This window comes from Hydractinia symbiolongicarpus, chromosome 8, assembly GCF_029227915.1.
Source record: "Hydractinia symbiolongicarpus strain clone_291-10 chromosome 8, HSymV2.1, whole genome shotgun sequence".
In the NCBI taxonomy this organism is placed as follows: domain Eukaryota; kingdom Metazoa; phylum Cnidaria; class Hydrozoa; order Anthoathecata; family Hydractiniidae; genus Hydractinia; species Hydractinia symbiolongicarpus.
Genome location: NC_079882.1, coordinates 13,323,900 through 13,343,514, shown reverse-complemented (window position 1 = coordinate 13,343,514; position 19,615 = coordinate 13,323,900). Strand labels below are relative to the sequence as shown.

The window sequence follows — 19,615 nt, the reverse complement described above, 5'->3', positions numbered from 1 at the left end:
TTGAAATTATTTTGTATAATTCTGATAAGTTTATTGCCTTATACTAATATTAAGTCCTACTGTGATGTATCATAGCAGTAAGCTATTTAATATCTGCAGGTATTTAATATAACTGCGTATTTCAAAAATGTGGCACTCGCAAAAATTGGGTTAATCGTCCCCTATTTGTGAAAATCAAAAATGCAATAACTTGAGAATGAGAAGGAGTTTGGACGTGAAAGTTGTTATGGGTTTTTTTTCTCCGTTATTGTTTAATATTTGGTAGCTAACCTTGGTATTTATCACCCGACACTGAATATTTGTCAATCCACAGTGTAGTTTGAAATAAAAATACTGACTGTTAAGCCAGACATATTCAGCACATTATAGTGCCATTAATAAACCTGTTTACCGATACTTTTAAATAGCTATGTCATCATAATACACTTAAAGTGTACCTAGATAAGTTCTCAAAGTAAGAAGCATTAGAAATTTCAGAGAAATCTGTGGCTTGCTAGCTAGATATTTTCACTTTTATCACAACCATTGTAGTGTGTTAGCGAGGGTAGTTCAAAATCATAAAACAAAAACAACTTTCGGTTTATACGGCGGTGATAAGCTACAAAAGGGACATACAGTAGTTGCGGCTATCCTAGCCGGTTGCAAAGTTACAACGCTACATTTGCAAAAGGCTTCATAAGGTCTCTGACTTTTCCATTATCTTAATAAGGAAAATGTATAAAATCGACCCCTTCCTTATGTTTCATGTCCCGTTTACAAAACACTGATTTTTGACTTATAAGTCAAAGTCATTACTCCTTATCTTAATAAGGAGTAATGTATTTCTAAAACAAATTTGATTGTTTTTTATTAATTCTAATTTTGTCTAAATGTTCTTTTTTTTAAAATATAACTTTTTGTCATAAATTTTATCACTCACACTATAACTTTCTTCACAGCCATCAAAAAACGTTTTTAAACTGACTCTCCTACACAGAAGTTGGTTTTATAAAAAAAACTTAAAATAAAATTTGTGAATAAAAATTTGATCATCAAAAATTCTGTTCTTTTTATATACACAACAGATTATTTATTTTAAAAAACTAATAAAAACAACAAACAACATTTATTTACCTTCCAATACCTGAAGTGATTTTTTGACGCTTTTATAAGGAGTTCAACCATTTTTTGTCCTAGGTGATCCCTATTCACACACCCATGAGATGGTGTCGGTTTTTTCATCCATGACATGTGGACTTAAAGTTGCAGGTGCAATGCTATGGCTTCGCGAATAGCAGTTACGTTATTTAGGTCAAGCCAGTGTACTCAAGTATAGCCAATTTTTTGTTAAAGAAATCAGACTAACAACCTCTTTGCACAAGTCACAGATACAGGGATAAAATTAGCTTTTATATTAGACTAGTGTTATGTCCTTAGGTATTCGTCCAATACATATGATCAGGCCTATCAATAAGGGGGGAGGGAATTGCTCTTGCTCACACAACGGTTCACCCAATTCTGGGAAATGAGAAACTAGCTGAGCCATTAATTGCTCCCCCGATTCCAAAAAAATTTTTTCTGGCTGAGCAATATCAATTCATCTCACATGGAAATCAATGTTCTTTTTCTTATTATTTACAGTCAAAAAGAACAAAAAATATATAAAAAAAGATAAATAAAATAAATAAAAAAGACTTTGTGATAAAATGTGCGTTTATAATCTTATTCTATTTATTCAGATTGCTCGCCCAGTTTAAATTATTGTAACCTTGGGGGAGCGATTTATTGCTCTGGTGTTATTTTCTTATTGATAGGCCTGAATGATTCTATACATTATTTCTTTGTATTGATGGGTCCTGGCTGACATCCTGACAGTTCTTTTTTTTATTGCTTTATAACTTGGAAATGAGGTGATGTCGCCAGTTATTTTCTTAATGCAGGGACCAATTGGGACCAAATTGAGTAAGTTTCCCAAACCTGGGTCACAGTTACATATGTATTGGGTATTGCTGCCTTCATCAAAACTTGTTTACCTCCCTAATCAAGTGGATCAATTGCAGGGTACTTTCCCATTAGCTATGTAATCATAACAGTAGCTACCTTTAACATAGGTAGGCAACAATAAGAGAGAATTAAAACGTTTTAGCCAGACCTGAATAAAAACAAAAAGGAAAAGCATATAACATTAGCTAGCTAGCAAGATTCTTTCAAAATAATTAGTATGGGACATGGTAGGTAGCTACAATCATGGTCAAGATAATATGACAAGACAACTTCAGGTAATTGCATAGACTATTGCTATATAAGATTTTACACATCTTAAATTTGTCAACGTTTACAGCATGACCATTTACCACAATCTCAGGGCCTTCGTGAGCACTGCTGTGGACCATTATATTGTATTGTGGCAGAGAATAAGGATGTGCCTACGTGTGCACAAAAATGGCGCCTAACGCTGTGTCTGTATTTGAAAAATAACAAAAAGCTACTTCTGTTTCAATATTTTGACAAAGATTGTAGCTAATGCACCAGCTTATTTCACCTGCATTATGTTTTGAATAAGAAAGCAAGAAAACAGCAAAATTTGTTTTGTCATGTACTAAAGCATAAGTATCTCATGCTACGAATGTACTTCTAATTATTATTATTTGAGAAGAAGGGTTACAGAGGGTAACTGAAGGGTAATTTGTATTACTAGCTTGGTTTTTGCTCAACACTCAATAAGCATGACTTAATAATTTAAAATACTTACTTGCAGTGTCACTTGAATCGAGTATATCATCGGCAAACTAGGTTGGATACTTTCAACAGATCTTGATTTCCATAATGGTACTGGTTCATTTGTTTCTATATCTTTCATGACATCACTAACCTCCTGTGCGAAAGTACAGTCCTTGTTTATTAAAAATAATGATAAAGACAATAATCATATAAGCAAAACCATCATCAATGCAACAGGAACAACAACAACAACAGAAAAAAAGACAACAATTAAGAACAAAAAATATATATTTACTTTAGCAAATCCTTTTTGCAGAAATATTATATGGTTCAAGAGATCTGTAGTTAAATTTTGTTCCAGTCTTTCAATATTAACTGCCACACGTAAGAATCCATGACTTATTGCAGATGAATTCACCACACATGTTTCTTCTTTACTGGAGATCTCCAAATAATGACCATTAATCTTAATCTGTGGCAGATCAATATGTGTTGTCGCTGGTAGTGGTACAACATTACACTAAAAATTAGAAGGAAAAAAAGTTTATCCCAACTGTATGTTTTATGAATTTGAATAAAATCCAAGGTAATGTTGGGATTTTGATGTAGAGTTTAACAAGTAGCTCAAAATTGTTTTAAAATAAAATCTTTAAAAATCCTTTTTTTTAAATTAACCCTATTCAGTCTGAAATTATCCCTAGAAATCTCTGTGAAATTCTGATAATTTGAAAATTATAATAACTTTTGTTAGGTGTATACTTAGAACTTGCAACCTGCAACAAAACTTTATTTTATCAAGAGAAGTCATTCTGTAAATTTTGGACATGTGAATAATCTCTAGCTACATCAGAACCTGCATATGTCGGCCAAGAAATAATATTCCTCACTACTGAAGCACGTCACTTTTGTTTTCGTAGTAATTTTGTTGTGTAGAGCTTCAAATATTCTGCAAAATATTTAATAACACTGACTAACTTGCTACTTACATGATACACAATAGCATTTGCTCCTAATGAGTGTGCAGTGCACTTTATTTAACTGTAAAAGACTATTTATGCCACAAGTACCACGTTTTTTTACATTAAAAACTAAAGAACACAATAATGGAGAAAGAAAAAATGCTCTTCAGGATTGTGTCACAGAGGGAGAATGGAAATTGTGACTTAGTATATAAAGAGAGCTTTGTAATAAGGAGTACTGCGAGTAAAATCTCTATAATAATACGGAGAGTGTGCTGTGTGTCTGTGTATCTGTAACAGGCCAAGTGGATGTCTTTATTTTCCTTTGATGTAGCCGAAAAAGTTATGTCTCAAATGTTAAATTATCTGACGTTACGGCACGGCGTCAATATTACTATTTTAATGTCAATATCTTAATTTAAATTAATGAAGCCATTAATTTGCACCTAAAACTTTGAGGCCAAATAACTTGGAAACAAGGTGGTGACGTTAATGATTTTTACCGCATGGGTAACTAGGGACCACCTAGGACCAACTTGGGTAATTTTGCCAAGCCTGGGTCCCCATTTCGGAATAGACGGGTTGATGACGTCATCCGAATTGAAATGTCGTTTTTTAAAAATTTTATTCTACGTCAGTGGATTTTTCCACAGGCTTTATCAACTACATAAAGCAGTTTTTGTGAAAAAGAAATGAACAGTAGATTCCAAGGTGATCACATGTGCAGTCATATCAAAGCAAGCGTTTTATTCTGTGTGCATTGTTATTTTCCTTGTTGAGTAGTGATCTTAACTCTATTCGGTCCAGGATATTTTGAGCATATTATGACTGGGCGGGAGGGGGCTAATTTCACCAATTTTTTCATTCTTCTTCAGTTTTTGGAGTTATAAATTCAGAAAATCATAAAACTAATTCTTCAGCTGGCAATTGAGGCAAACAGAAGAAATGTTTTGTTATATTAGAGTCATTGAAAAATCCACATTACTTTGTGGACATCACAAATGAAGCTGTTATGCAACCATTTAGAACAGAAACCAACTAAGTGTTAGATCATAATTGTTTTTTATAATAACAGCCATATTTTTTCTGTTCAAAACGGTTGCTCATTAAAAATAGTTATACATTCATACTTTACCAATATAAATAGAATATATTTAACATCAAACAGTTAATTTATCCTAGGTTTTTTACAAAAACATATAATTTAGGTTATTGTTGAAGGTTGTTTATTTCTTGAACGTTTTAGTTTAGTAAGTAAAAAGTAAGAAGATCCTTCTCCCATTAAAGGGCAAAGAAAAAAAATCTCTGAAATGTTGAAATATTATGTTCAGGAAATGTTAAACCTATAATAATATGAACACAAACAGACGGACGGAAAAATATCTTCAATATATTAACTAGGATGTGTCTCTATTTTTTACCTTTGTGTTAAAACAGAGAACATGGCTTTTTAGTTGAAAATAAAACTTTGCTTTTCCATCCATGCTTCCATAACCACTTACTTGGTCAATCTACATAAAAAGAGTGTATGATAATGAAAAATGAACGGCTTGTAAAACGCAGCCCATGGAAATATCATTAAATGGCTTTTCCCAAACAAACCTTGTACTCCACCCGTAGTGAAGGTAACAATGCAGCACTACAAAGTATGCTACTGGATGATATTCTAAAGGTTGCAGAGATATTCACAGATACCAATGACTCTTTTACGCTATCAACTTCAAGAGGAATGTTGTCAAGATGTTCAGGTCTGGCTCTTTATAAATGAAACAATAAAAAACAATTAACCCACTATAATACACATAATACGTCATGTAAAAGTATTGGAAAAAATAGTGGTTGATTTTTTTTTTCTTTCTGAAATCATTTTCATTTCTCAAGTAGCAAAATTGAAAACCTTTCTGAGCGTCTGTAGTCATCAAATTCTAAAAAATGTTTCTGCAATCTATTTGTAAATCTTGAAACAATGGCTCTTAAGGCTCCTGGGTTTTGTGGAATGTCAACAGCAATTGGTCCAATAAAAAGCAAGGATTTTTGTGTTAACTTCTGCATTGGTTGTTGGCTAGTGGTGTGAAGAATATGTGAAGGATAAACTTTACATGTCATCAATGTCCTACAAAACATATATTAAAACTATTGACAATAGCCTGGACTATATTATTACTCAGCGTACTTGACTGGGTCAATAGAATAACACAGCACAAAGTTTCTTTGTGACCTCACAGTTCTTGCATTAAAATTGCATACATTTAATGTAAAATCTATTTATCTGTGAGTCTCTCTATTGTGAAGCCTCATTTGTATCAAGAGATCACAAGAGATTGTTTTTTGCTATATTTTGAGTGATCATTAGTTGTTCAAACTAGCAAAAATAAAAAATTTTATGTGAACATTTAATTTTAAAATTTTTCAACAGCAGTTAAAAATTTAATCCTAAGCATTGGGTGGTAAAATACACATCAATAACACCTGAAGAAGATATACTGCTCTATTACCATAAGCAAACCAATTCTTTTTAAATAACATCCCATAATAAAATAAACAGATATTTGCAAACATCAGACATCACGAAAACAAATTATTTCTCTAAACCCTGCAATCATTTAATTGTAACATAGCATAGACATTTCTTTGTTACTCATGTTACTAATACTATGTAAAACAATATTAACTAAAGCAGATACAAACCTAGATATTTTAAGTGCAGGTGAATGAGGTGGCAAGTGGTTTGAGTTGTCACTGCAAAAAAGCAAAAATAAAAATGTTAATTGATCCTTTGGGAATTTAAACTTGTAGTGTTTTGAAATCTGCTTAACAATGTCACTGAAAATTTAAAGAAATCTGTGTGACGTCTTTGATTGATTTCTGACTGGTAGTGCATGAAAAGAACCCTCTGATCTTTTTAAATGATTATTAAGAAACAGGTTTGAAGCATGATGGGGAGGGGGCGAGGGGGGAGCAACAACAACAACAACAACAACAACAACAACAACAACAACAACAACAGCAACAACAACAACAACAACACAAATAAATTCCTTTACTTTTATACTTTCTCTAACATTTCATTAAAAAACTATCCCTTTTTAACGCTTTATAGGTTCTATGGCAACACTGGTATAGTTGGGTGGAAAATTAATCTAGAATGATTGTAATTAGAATGAAGACGGCTTTAAATAAATGACTTACGTTTTGAATGGCTTGACTGACTCGATCAAACAAATTTTCAGTTTTTCCATATGTACCGAAGAAGAAGATGCGTCTGTAATACCTGAAAGAAACACTTTGTTAATAACTTCATTATAATAATGTAGAAGCTAAGGTTAATATAACAGCAACACTTATTTTAAGGGCGTTATTTACCACCCATAGAACCTTATGTGGCGTGAAAATATTTATGTAAAATAGAGTAAGTAATAATAATAGTATACATTATTACTATTGAAACTCATCACTTTTATTTTTCCTAATTTTAAAAAGTTAATATCTTATCAGTGCTTTTACTTTTTTATTTTTTTTAAATTCGTTAAATGTTTGATTCTCAAGAAAGAAAATATGTCACTGTACTACAGGCCTGGAGGGCTGGAAGGGGCTTTAGACCTTCACACTTGAAGAAAGTAATCTATTCTAATTGATTTAAATATTTCTGCAAGATAAAAAAAGCTTTTTTCGTGCCTTTGTGTCAAATAAAAAAACATGCTATGTGCATGTGGAATGTTCTATATTGATTACAATGATCCATCAAAATACAGTGTAGTTTCTGTACCTTCATCACCCCTTTTTTAGCTAAATAGCAATACACATTTTTTTATTAAACACTTAAATGCTTTTTCTGGAAATTGAAAGCGAAATTATAGAATTTAAAGTAAATGTTAGACAATCTAGAGAGCTTAAATTTAAAAGATTTTCCGGCTTGCCAGCCTAACCCATAATGGGGCCTCTTAGATACTAAAATGTTTTAGCTCCTCCACATTCGATAATAACTCAAAATGCAAAAATTTCATTAATACCCATCTGTTAAGCACTAGTTTTTCACACAGTACACAGCTTTGATATTTTTTTAATCTTCACATTCTAAACTTTGGCCAAGGAAGAAATCAAAACGAAAAAAATATATACCACATAGTATAAGTTTAAAGAATGATGACCAGTTTATCTACCACCAAAAATATATTTTATTTTCCAAGGACATAGCATTTTTGTGTCCATAATGTATGCAATCCCTTGTTTGGTTACTCCTTAGAACGTCTTAGACTTTATCAGTAGGCCTATCAGTAGGTTAAATCAAACATTTTGCTACTGGCTTCACCATGAGATTGATAAGTCGCCTTATAACTCTATGTTTTCATAATGTGCAATCCAAACCTTTTTTTTCATAGACCTAAATTTCTGTTGTATAACAGAAAAGCGCCATTACGGATCATTGGCTATTACACATAATTTTCATAAGTACACTCTTACAAATACATAGGCTGAGTAATTAAAAAATACCCAAACCTGTATTAATTGATGAAGCTTCCTTATTTTTATAATATGTACCATTCATCCTTCTCATTTCAAAATCCAACTGCAATCCACTTATGTTTGCTGTTAATTTAACTTTTTTTAAAACAGCAGTTGCAGTGATAAATAAAGTTGTTGGTACTCGAGCAGGTAAACATTTTTTTGAGGCAGTTTTGCTGTGATCATTGGTCTTTCTTAGAACTGAAAGGAAATCTTCACGTATTACAAAGTAAGCATTTCTAGCTATAATAACATCTCCCTTCAACTTTGATGCAACTAAGATATAAGTTTTTAACCTAAGAGTAGTTGAACAACAAAGTCTTTAATACTATTTTACTGTTTTAATGTCACATCACACAAAATGGACCAAAATACCAAATGTTATCGACGAGTAAACGCAGTTCTAGTGCAAATTTTGACTCTCAGAGTTCTGCGTTAGCATATAGTTTAGGCATTTATAAAAATTACACCATGATAAATTATTTTACATTAACCCTGAGTAGAATAATTTTTTTGACACAGGATAAAGGGAGTGAAAATCCTTGTAAGATTTGTAAAAGAAAACCGAACTTTTTTATGTCAACTTTCATTTAAGGTCCTATTTTTGAGATTGGTAATAGTAGATTGAAAATATCAAAAGTACCTGGTGATGCAAGTATTGGTGACACTGGTTGCTCATTAGGCAACATAGTATATAATTTCATCACATTGAACATATTTCTCCAACACTTTGGCATCTGCAACGCAGGATCAGACACGTCTGCATTATTCCAGTTGTAAACCTCATCTTTGCTGTTGCTTTTACTTGACTTTTCCACAAACTTTTTCTCCTCTTTTACAACATTTAAAGTTTCTGTTATTTGGAGCATTAACCTAACAAGGGCAAAATTTAAATGCTGATGTATCTCGGTCACATCAACAATACACAAGATGTTGGTTGGAGAAAAACAGTTATCAAGGTATGGTAGGAGCAGCTTTTGTTGTGATTGCAGAACAAGTTGTAGTCTTTTCAATTCAAATGCATGTGGATGCTTTTTTTCATTTTTTCCTTCCCCTGATGTCACAAGATAAATTTTAATGCTTTTCATTGAAAAACTTCCCTTTTTCATGATTTCATGTGTATTGAAATATTTATCTTGTTTAATGCCAATAACATCTAATAACGATGCGAAGACTTCAGTTGCTCTTGCCAACTGCATACCACTAGTAGGAACACTAACCATGGGGGATTCGGTTTGTAAAAAATCATTTTGAACATGTTTTTCTAAATCATAGTTTATAAAAAAAGTTTTATACCATCTCATAAATCAACTAATGCAAATATATAAAGAATAAGCATACTTGCAGTAGAATCTGCCTCTTCCTGACCACTTTCGCTTCGACCCTCTATAGTAATCTTCGTATGTGCATTAGTAGAATGTACTGGTAATAATACAGGTGATTTAGACATCCAATCGTAGAGTGTCTGTTCCTTTTTGACAGTGTCTTTATTACGCCGGTTGTCTATTTTATTTTCAGATTCAGATTCACTACTGCTTGATAGCAACATTTCATGCTCAGTAGGTTCTGTGTTATATTCAACACGATGTGGGGAAAGAACTAAAAAGAAGCATTGTTGATAAAGCTATGTTTATCATTTCTGTGACATTTTATATAGATTTTCAGTCATAGTGCATTTTAAAAAATGAGAATTCATTAGTGTAGCCCTATCAACACTGCGAAAAAGCTTACTTAAAATCTAAATACATCTTATATTTAATCATTGCCAAGAGCAATCAAAAAAGAACAAAAAAACAATGTGAAAAAAGATTAAAAACGTGCAGAATAAAGTGCTAAATTTAAGCAAACTTTGTTAATAAATAAAACTAGAAACTTCTATGCCATCACTAATTCAACAGAAGTGACTTAGTTGGTGGAATTTTGATAAAAGGCTCATCTAACTTTATAAAGTAATTACTCACTTTGACTTTTTGACAAGTTTAAAACTGGTGAGGTTAAGTGTTGGCTCCACATTTCACTATCTTTAGCTTCTATATCTTTTGTTAAAAATTCTCTATCTTTTTGTGTCAGCTTGCCTCGACCTACCACTGGCTTTTTATTTCTATCATTAGGGATTGTAAAAATCGTTTCATGTTCCTCAGCACCAATAAATATGCATTTCCACTGGCGAGCCAACGCGAAAATACCTATTAACAAGAGCACTAATTAACAAATATTTACTTGTTACAATTATTTACTCAGAATGGCTTCTTCAGTTCCTATTGGTACTGTTATCAATCAAGATTCACAAATGCGGTCTTAAGGCATTCAAAGTTCCAATTTGAGCTATGGAAGCAGTACAAACCCAGCAACCACTCAGTTACACAACCACATAAAATATCAATCCTATTCTCGCACTGAATACTAAGCAGAAGGGTTGATTTACACTTTTATAGCGTGTGGCATGACTTGGCCAAGGATTAAAGCCACAACTTTCTACACTGGGTGCAAACTTTTATGCTGTTAATACCCATGAAAGTTGAGTCCAAATGCTACATTGCTAGAATTAAGACTACAACAAGACTTAACATTGTTAAGCAGTATTTAAACCAGCAGATTTGTTATATCATATTAAAAAGATTCTGATGAATGAAATACAAAGTCTGAGGTCAGTACAGACAAGGACGTTGTGTTTTACAGTGAAACTTAAAAACTGATCAGTATCCCTTTTTTCACCTGATTGCATCCCATCCAAAAAAATTTTTTTTAATAAAAACAGAAAAAAAAGCTATTTTTAAGTTGATTTTCCCAAGCCACCGAGAAAGACAAAAAACTGCATGTTCGATGTTGATACTTTTGAAACTTAAGATTGTTCGATTCTTTACAACACTAATTCGAATAATTGCTTGAACTGAAATAAAAAGGCGGTTTTAGGTGAAGCACGTTTATATCTTTTATGTGCTATGAAATCTGTTTCTTATTTGTTTATGTTTTTATGTTACCATTTTAATAATGACTTTCCAAACTGGTCTTCACAACCACTTGAAAATGATTTTTAGGTGACAAATAAGAAGCTTTTTCAATGATAATTCCAACCCTACAGGCCAAACTAAAATAAAAAATATACCTATGAAAGCTAATGACATACCTTCTCTAAGATCATTTAGTCCTGTAAAAGATTTTTTATGTTTAAGAGCTTCTTGAAGATTTATTAAACGATGTCCAACTGTCTGTCTGCGAATAACAGAAATTAATTGACTTGAATAATCTTCTTGTAAGAATTTTGATAAATTGTTTATAGCAGATGGGCAGATATGCTAGAAAGAATAACATTAAATTGATATATCTAAGTAAAATCTTTAAAGAAAAGCAAATTCTTGTCCAGGCAATATCATGTTACCTTTTTTAACAATCTTCCATGTTCAGGTAGTGCTTGACCAAGCAGGCAAGCTGTGATGGAAAACTTCCATGTTGTAAATGTTTCCATTATCAAGTTAACTGAACCTAGAATATCAATCATAGGCAGCATCCAGCAACTCAGTGCAGGAACAAGCACCGTGACTAAGTTTACTTCTTCGTCATTATCCCCATTTATGTTTCTCAAATGTGTTGGTGCAGCTAGGTTTATCCATATTGTTTTGATCTCTGCATGACCCACCATGTCTGTTCCAACTATTGATGAAGGATACCCTGCTACTTGCTTTTCTTTAGCACTTTTCTTAGTTTTCTTTTTGTAATGAACTGTTGGTACTGTTTCACTAGCAGTTTTTTCTGAACCTGAAAGAAAGCTAACATGATCCTCATTTTCACCTTCTTCAGACATATCTGCATCATCACCAGAATCGATACACAGTCTTGTATATCCCTTTTTCAGCTTGCTTAAATTACAGGAACTATTTGATTCAAATGAGGAACTGGAATTTGATAAGGCTTTATACCTTGCCGGCCTTGACGATACAAATCCATCATTTTTATCATTAACGTCATTGTCAAATTCTATTCTAACAGCTGTTTGTTCCTTTGTATTAACGTTGGTTGTTGAAATATTATTTTCCTGTGCTCCAGTTAAATCCTTGCTAATAGACTTTCTCACAAAACCTTTTACCTTCACAAAGTGTATACCAGCTTCAAATATGATGTTACCCAGATTTTTATGTCTTATTGCATCAGCTAATGAAACATCGTGTAGTTGCAAACTTTCTGTAGGTTTAATTGAAAAATTTACTTTGCTTTTACTTCTTGGTATGCATGTGATGTGCAAATGTTTATCTGTGACACCCTTTATATGCAATACTTGTGCTTGAATTGAAAAGATATTGGCAGAAAACACCATCACATTGGGGTTAGATAAGTTGGTTAACTTTTTTATAGATTCATTGCAAGGACCGTTTGTGGAGATTTTGTGGACAAGCATAGTTGTGCTATTGAATATAGCATCATTTTCCTTATCTTCATGGAGGTTTAAATTTACATCAGTAAAAGAAACAGCCAGTAAAATAGAGTCTGTATTCTTAATATCCAAATCATAAGAAAATTCACTTCCACATTGGCCAGAGAGAGAGGATTGTTCCGAAGGAGTATATCTTTCAGAAACTATTTGAAAGAAAACTAAATCAATTTCTGGAACTTGCACAGCAACAGTTAGATTAGTAGGCGATGCTATTTCTTGTAAAGTGTGCCTTAGATCATTAACAGGAATATAATTAGACATTTTTTCACTAATTTTCTTTTCCAGAAACTTGTACTTCGTTTTATTGATACATTGTAGATGAAATGAGTCAAGAACATGTGATAAGTGATTTTCTGTAGGAAGAGCTTTCAATGATGACATATATCTATAAAATAATTATGCTGATTTGAGAAAACAGGCTTAAGATCTTCACTAAACTTACTAATATTGTAAAATTGTAACTATATAAATACAAAGTATTAAGACAACTTACCGATCTAAAGCTTGAATCATAAGAGGTGTTACTGTGATAGATAATCGCTGGTATAGCTTTAAAGATATTCTGGTTTTCTTTAAATCGTCACTTACAATATTTCTGAAATTAAATTTTGAGCAATAGAACTATAAAAAAGAAAGGCACTGATTCCTGAAAACACCTGAAAACAAATAACAGCAAGTTTTCAAGATATTGTGTGTGCTTCTGATGGTAGAAACAGAACTGATTTTAAATGGATTTCTTAACCTTGACTAATGACAAATTATTAACTCATTATAACATCATTATGTTATGCCATCATAATGCCAGTCCAGATAATATTATTATTCTGTGGTGACATCATTGTGCATTACTTGATTTACATTTACATTAGTGAAATTTGCAGCAAAGTGATTGACTTCGTTTCAATTATATAAATTTTAAAAAATATGATCAGTTGCAGTTACACAATAAAATTGGTTCAATAATTGGTTCAAAAAATAAATATGTAAAAATATGTAAAAATACATTTGTTTACATTGTAAAGCTGCAGTTTGTGAAAGTTTCCCACATTCAAATTACCACACTATCAAAGAGATAAATTTCAGCACAGGTTTAAAAATCTTATAGAGTCGATAAAACTTCTATCTAATCAGTGTCATGGGACCTTTTTTAGGGCAATAACATTTTTAGACAAAGATTCAGTTCTACCAAGATTCAATATTGGAACAAACAAAAATAGTTCATGCTACTTAAGCTGTAATTATAACTCGTACCGCTTTTAAAACTACATGGTTAGCACATTTGATTAAAAAACCAACAAATAAATTCAACACTTAAACACTGAAGTGACTTTGAGCTCACTTCATAAAAACCATTTCCAGGTGACAACTTTGTGTATTTAGAAAGTAAATCTGTGAACTTGCAATTACACATTTCAGAACTTAGTAAGTTAATTATGAATTTCATACCAGTAAAATAAAAAACAAGTTCAATGTCAAAAAATAGTTTCTTCAAAGAACAAAAAAAACTTACTTGCTTGTCTTTTTCCAACTATTACCATCTTTGTCACCAGAATTCTTATCACTTAATTTGTTATACCTGACCAGAACAAATGGCAATTTTCCTTGTCCATTAGGATTAAAATTTGGTATACTTGGTAATGTGTAACGATGGACAGGACATATAACCTACACATAGTAATGTATTGCATTTTTTCAAAACAAAATGTTGAAATGGTAATACTTGCACCATAAAAAAGAAAACAATGAAAAAAATTAAAATTTACCTTCAAATTCTTTAATAAACTGAACTTTTTCCTCATACAACATGGTACATTTTGTTGCCAGTTAATGCAACTTAATGGCTGCATATAGTTACTGTATGCTAATAAAAGTCCAGGACTAACTAATGGTTGAAAGTGCATCCTGGAACCATCACGTTTGTCTTGTAAAAAATCTTCAGCAGAGCTTATTGCTGATACGTATGATTCTGACGAAACTCCAGATTTTTCAGAATACTGTGAACTGTCTTTTGTCTGCCTTGATATAAAACAAATAAAATAAAGTATATTAACATGGAAATGGTATGGATGGAACACCAGGTATGTATTTTCTATTTTATATCCTGAAAGGTATTTATGTGCGCAGACATATACCAGAAGAATATGTAATAGTGGAGGCTTACAAGCCTATGCTGGTTGCATAAAAATTGGAAGTTTATGACAGGCTACTCAGGAATTTTATTGAACAAAATAGATTGCTTGCAAAAAACAACAACTTCTGTCCCACAAAGTACTGCATTTTGTGCACAAAACATCAGTTACACTTACTGCACATTCCCATCTTGTAAACTTGCAATTGAGTTACATGAATAAAACATAACTTTATCACTGTCAGCTTTGCTCAAAGAAAAGCTACTTTCACTACCATTGATAAAGGAATGAGAATGAGATCTTCCAAATACAATTTTAGAATCTGTAGCTTTACGTCCTATTGATAAATGTCTTGCAGTATCACCAAAACAACTATCAGAAATATGATCAATTGTATCTAAAAAAATCAATTAACTCTTGGCTTGAATAATAAAGAAATAAACAAGATTGTTAAAATTTAAAATACAAGAACTAAAATTTAAACTACAAGAGGCTATGAAAGTTTTAATCTTTTAGACTTGATATGAATCTTACCTGTTCCAGTTGAACTTAATCCTCTGCTAGGATGACTTCCTTCATCTAGAGCATGTTTATATGCCAACTTTGTAGAACTTGTCCTACAGTTACTTGAGTAATGGCTACTTCTGTGAAGGTATTGTTTCTTAATGCTACTGCCAAAATCTGTTTCTCCACCCCACAAACTGTCACTTCCATAGCGCATGTGCATTTCGTTTGTTGTAGTCAATGATTGATTTGTGAAAAATTTGACACCGTTTTTGTTGCTACCAAAGAAATTACAGCCACCAACACAACCACAAATCTTACCATTTTTTCGATCTTTTGTAAGTTTTCCCTTTAATTCATCTGCATTCCACAGAAACCATAGCCTCTTTGTTTCCATGTCATGTAATGTTAGAAAAGTAGATTGGTGAAATTGATATTGAATGCCATGTCCAAGTTCAGTAATATCAGCAGTTACTTGACCTAATCCAATAACACCAACTTCTACCCAGCTGTTGGAGTGTAATGGCACATACTGTGGCTGGGATGAATCTGTCAAGCTAAAGTTTGCTTGCTGAATATATTGTCTTATAACCACTTCATTAATAAAGACACTCCCACCTTCAAATACCTCTTGATTGCTTGAGTTGCAGGTGGAGAATCTAATTGGTGAAGCCTACAATATATAAATCAGTTGATAAATATCTGAATTGTTGAGTTTTTATAAAGCCCTAATTTTGTGGAAATAACTTCTGTTATAAAATTGTTAAAGTTATTTTTTAAATGGCACGGCTATAGAATAAAAATTAATCTGTAATTGCACTCTTGAAAGTGCAATTGTAGGAAATTCACAAAACTTATTGAGAAATTGCATTCCTCAGCTAAAAAGATGTTTTTATTTCTTTTATTTTCTTTATTGAGTATTCACATGTTCAATTTTTTATGTTTCCTTGAGCATAAGTCAGTTGACAGAAGTAAATGACCCAATCAAATGACTGAATGTTCAGGAGCAGATCTAGTGTAAGTCAGAATCAACAAGCTACTGACATCTTTTGAATCCTTAAAAACTGTTAATAACTGATAAAATCTAACTACAGCCGTAAAATTGTCATAACACAGCTACATCTTTAGAACATCTTCTCATTGTCCTCCTGCACACAAAACCAAAAGGTAAGTTGGTGGCGTACATCGTGTTCACGCTCTGGAAAATTTGTACGCCCATAGCATTGTTTACTCCATGAAAATTTTAACTGACTTAAGAAATTTCTGTATCTGCTCCAATGTTAATGACTTCTATTTTCTTAGTTTTTTTAAAAAAATTTGTGTCTGTTTTACTTACCAATAAAAACGACATATAACAATCAGAATGAACAAAACATTATAGCTTGTCTTAAAACTGTAGCAACGTGAATACTGCTATTTATATTCAAAACCTAAAAAATATGTGAAAAACTGACAGAATTTATTGTTTAGTGATTGCATTGCTTGAATCATAATTGTAATTTTCTATTTTGCCTTTTTAATGACTTGTCTTTTGAATCGTTCTATGTAATTACATGGTGCAGAGAACAATTTATTACTACTAATTTTTGGTTTGTGGTTTACATTAGACAAATTTTCGTATTTATAAACTACACATCAAAAATTAATCAGAAACAGCACTCTGCACCACTTAATTACTGCTATTACCTTATTTTAGGAACTTATAAGAAACAAAATCAACGATCACGAAATTAACACTATCCATTGTGACAGAGGTACAACTCAAAGAACTAAAAAAGCTGTAGGGAACAGCTAACTTAAACTTGGGACATGTTCTACCCTTCTATGATAAGTACTAAGTGGATAGATGTTCAAGACAAAAATAATTATTTTTTAAAGCTTCACATGTTGTTTCAATTTTTGACTAAAGTGCTGTGATGAACCTATTTAGAAAATCTAAAAAATATCAACAAGCATTTTTAATATGACAAAACCAATTAAGTTTATGGGGTTTATGTTATAATTTTTGAATGTCTAGAACGTTTAAGAGATAATGTTTGTTCGACATATTGAAGAAATACCACTAATTATGGGCACCAATTTTTTTTACCAAAAGTATTTCACAAAACGGTATATAACGAAGATATTACTTCGGTTTGTCTGTTCAGTACTCATATTACTGTGGAAAGTTATAAAGTAAAATGTCTCATCTAGGTTTAGATAGAGTCCTATAACTGGCTAAACAAAGGTTTTATTGGTCCTGTATGGGAAAAGATATTACATTTTTAATACAGACGCGAGACAACTGAATAAAGGAAAGGAGACCAAATGTTGCTGATAGAACTCCAATAGTACCTATCATTTCTACTCGACCTTTGTAAATAAACTCATTGATTACCTCTAAAATTACATCGATTACCTTTTAAACTCTAAAAATGTAAAGAAGGCTATGAATATGTATTAATGATTTGCGACCATTTTACAAGATTTACCCAAGCTATTGGAAACAAAAACAAAGTATTTGTGTTAAAGATTGGCTTTATGGGACAACTTCAACATGACTAAGAGTAAAAATATAACTCTTTTCAAACAGTTACATGAATTGTCAGGGGTAAAAGCTTCTTCAACCACCATACCATCCAGTGCGTGATAGACAAGTCGAGATGATAAATTGTATTTTTATCAACATGCTAAAAAAACCTACCATCGAAAAGCAAACAGAATTGGAAGCAGGAATTGCCAAAACTAGTATTCGCCTACAATAGTACCATCTGCAAATGTATTTTCACCATTTTATTTTATGTTTGGCAGAATAATAAATTGAAAACAGGTGGGTGGGTACCAATGTATTGATGAAGTCATACATCAACAAATCTTTTGCAAAATAAGCGTTTTTTAGTTACTATGATATCATTTTTCATTTTACAAATGTGATGCTCTCTAGGAAAATCAACCACTTCTCTTTTCGTATTAAAAAATACAAAATAAGGAAATTTCGTATTAAAGAATACGGATTTCATATTTTCAAATACGTGTATTTTTTAAAATACGAAATACGAATTTTCGTATTTTTAAAAATACTAATTCTATTTTTAAAAATATGAAATTCGTATTTCGTATTATTGAAAAATACGAAATACGGATTTCGTATTTTTTAAAATAGAAAATACGAAATTCTAATTTTAAAAATAGAAAATAGGAAAATCTATTTTTAAAAACAGAATTTCGTATTTTTAAAAAATGTTATGTGTATCAAGTGAGTAGTTGAATAAACTGAATAAAAAAGTTACTCAATTTTAGAGTTTGTTTTTATTAGGTTTTTAATTGGCTCGTTGATTTTACAGGGATGTTTTCTTGTCATTGTAAAACAAAATATGGCAACTTTAGAGCTTCGCAGGGACGTTTTCTCGTCATTTTAAAGTGAAATACAGCAACTTTGAAGCGTCACAGAGACGTTTTCTCGTCATTTTAGAATGAAATATGGCAACTTAAGAGCTTCACAGGGACATTTTCTCGTCATTTTAGAGTGAAATATGGCAACTTTAAAACTTCGTATATACGTTTTCTTGTCATTACGATTACGATTATGATTACAGCAACTTAAATAAAACACAAGTTTATTTTTCACAAGTTTAATTGGCTTAAATTGGCTTACGCAATTCGTATTTCTAAAAATACGAAATACGGAATTCTATTGTTTTAAAAATACGAATTAAAAATAGAAGCGGTCGATTTTCCTAGACAGCATCACAAATGTTACTATAAATGACAATGAAAAACCATGTTTTTGTTTGAAGAGTAATCTCTTTATTTTCTTTTGCCATTGGTGTATATAATTTGTAAGCTACAGGCAACTTAATTAGTTGTTTTACAGGCCAGAGCAACTATCTATTTTTTTGAAAATTTATAAAAAAATAATACATATAATACAAGGTTTCCAAAAATATCAAGGACCAAATAAAAAATATGCCAATTTAAATTGTGACACGGTGACATAACAGTCACACCTTGCTACATAACCTTCGAAATATCATGAAAATACCTTTTGCTGCATACTGCATTTTGTATTTTTAGCTTTTCCCCACTGGCTGGTTATTTTCAGCTATTGTGAATGCCAAAATTTTTTTACAATACTATTATTTTCATTTTGCCGTTGTACCCAAAAAATACTTTCACTGCTTGTAGAAAAACTATAGTCAAACCTGCCTATATTAGCCACTTAAGGGAATCATAAATATTGGCTGTTAAAGACAGGTGGCAGTTATAGACAGGGCAATGTAAAATGTTTTAGATGTCACAAGGCTATAATACACTATATGATTAAAAAAATAAGATTTGTCATATTTTACCAATCATGCAGTGTATTTTATCATATATGACTTTACATATGTAACACTTTCAAAAAATCGCAC

At 31.7% G+C, this 19,615-nt stretch overlaps 1 protein-coding gene across 2 annotated transcripts in view; it reads right to left on the bottom strand.

The window, feature by feature from the left end:
* Positions 1–19,615, bottom strand: part of LOC130654382 (bridge-like lipid transfer protein family member 1) — a 112,657-nt gene that overhangs the window by 34,812 nt on the left and 58,230 nt on the right. For both annotated transcript variants that reach the window (XM_057456946.1, XM_057456947.1), the window contains 18 exons: positions 15,255–15,897; positions 14,898–15,117; positions 14,355–14,607; positions 14,102–14,256; positions 13,085–13,186; positions 11,542–12,976; positions 11,290–11,458; positions 10,124–10,348; positions 9,504–9,761; positions 8,806–9,426; positions 8,157–8,363; positions 6,849–6,930; positions 6,348–6,398; positions 5,557–5,772; positions 5,262–5,415; positions 5,081–5,170; positions 2,996–3,220; positions 2,732–2,854 (listed from right to left, as the gene is read on the bottom strand). In XM_057456946.1, coding sequence (XP_057312929.1) covers positions 2,732–2,854; positions 2,996–3,220; positions 5,081–5,170; positions 5,262–5,415; positions 5,557–5,772; positions 6,348–6,398; positions 6,849–6,930; positions 8,157–8,363; positions 8,806–9,426; positions 9,504–9,761; positions 10,124–10,348; positions 11,290–11,458; positions 11,542–12,976; positions 13,085–13,186; positions 14,102–14,256; positions 14,355–14,607; positions 14,898–15,117; positions 15,255–15,897 — 5,229 coding nt within the window. The remainder of the gene's footprint in view (positions 1–2,731; positions 2,855–2,995; positions 3,221–5,080; positions 5,171–5,261; positions 5,416–5,556; positions 5,773–6,347; positions 6,399–6,848; positions 6,931–8,156; positions 8,364–8,805; positions 9,427–9,503; positions 9,762–10,123; positions 10,349–11,289; positions 11,459–11,541; positions 12,977–13,084; positions 13,187–14,101; positions 14,257–14,354; positions 14,608–14,897; positions 15,118–15,254; positions 15,898–19,615) is intronic.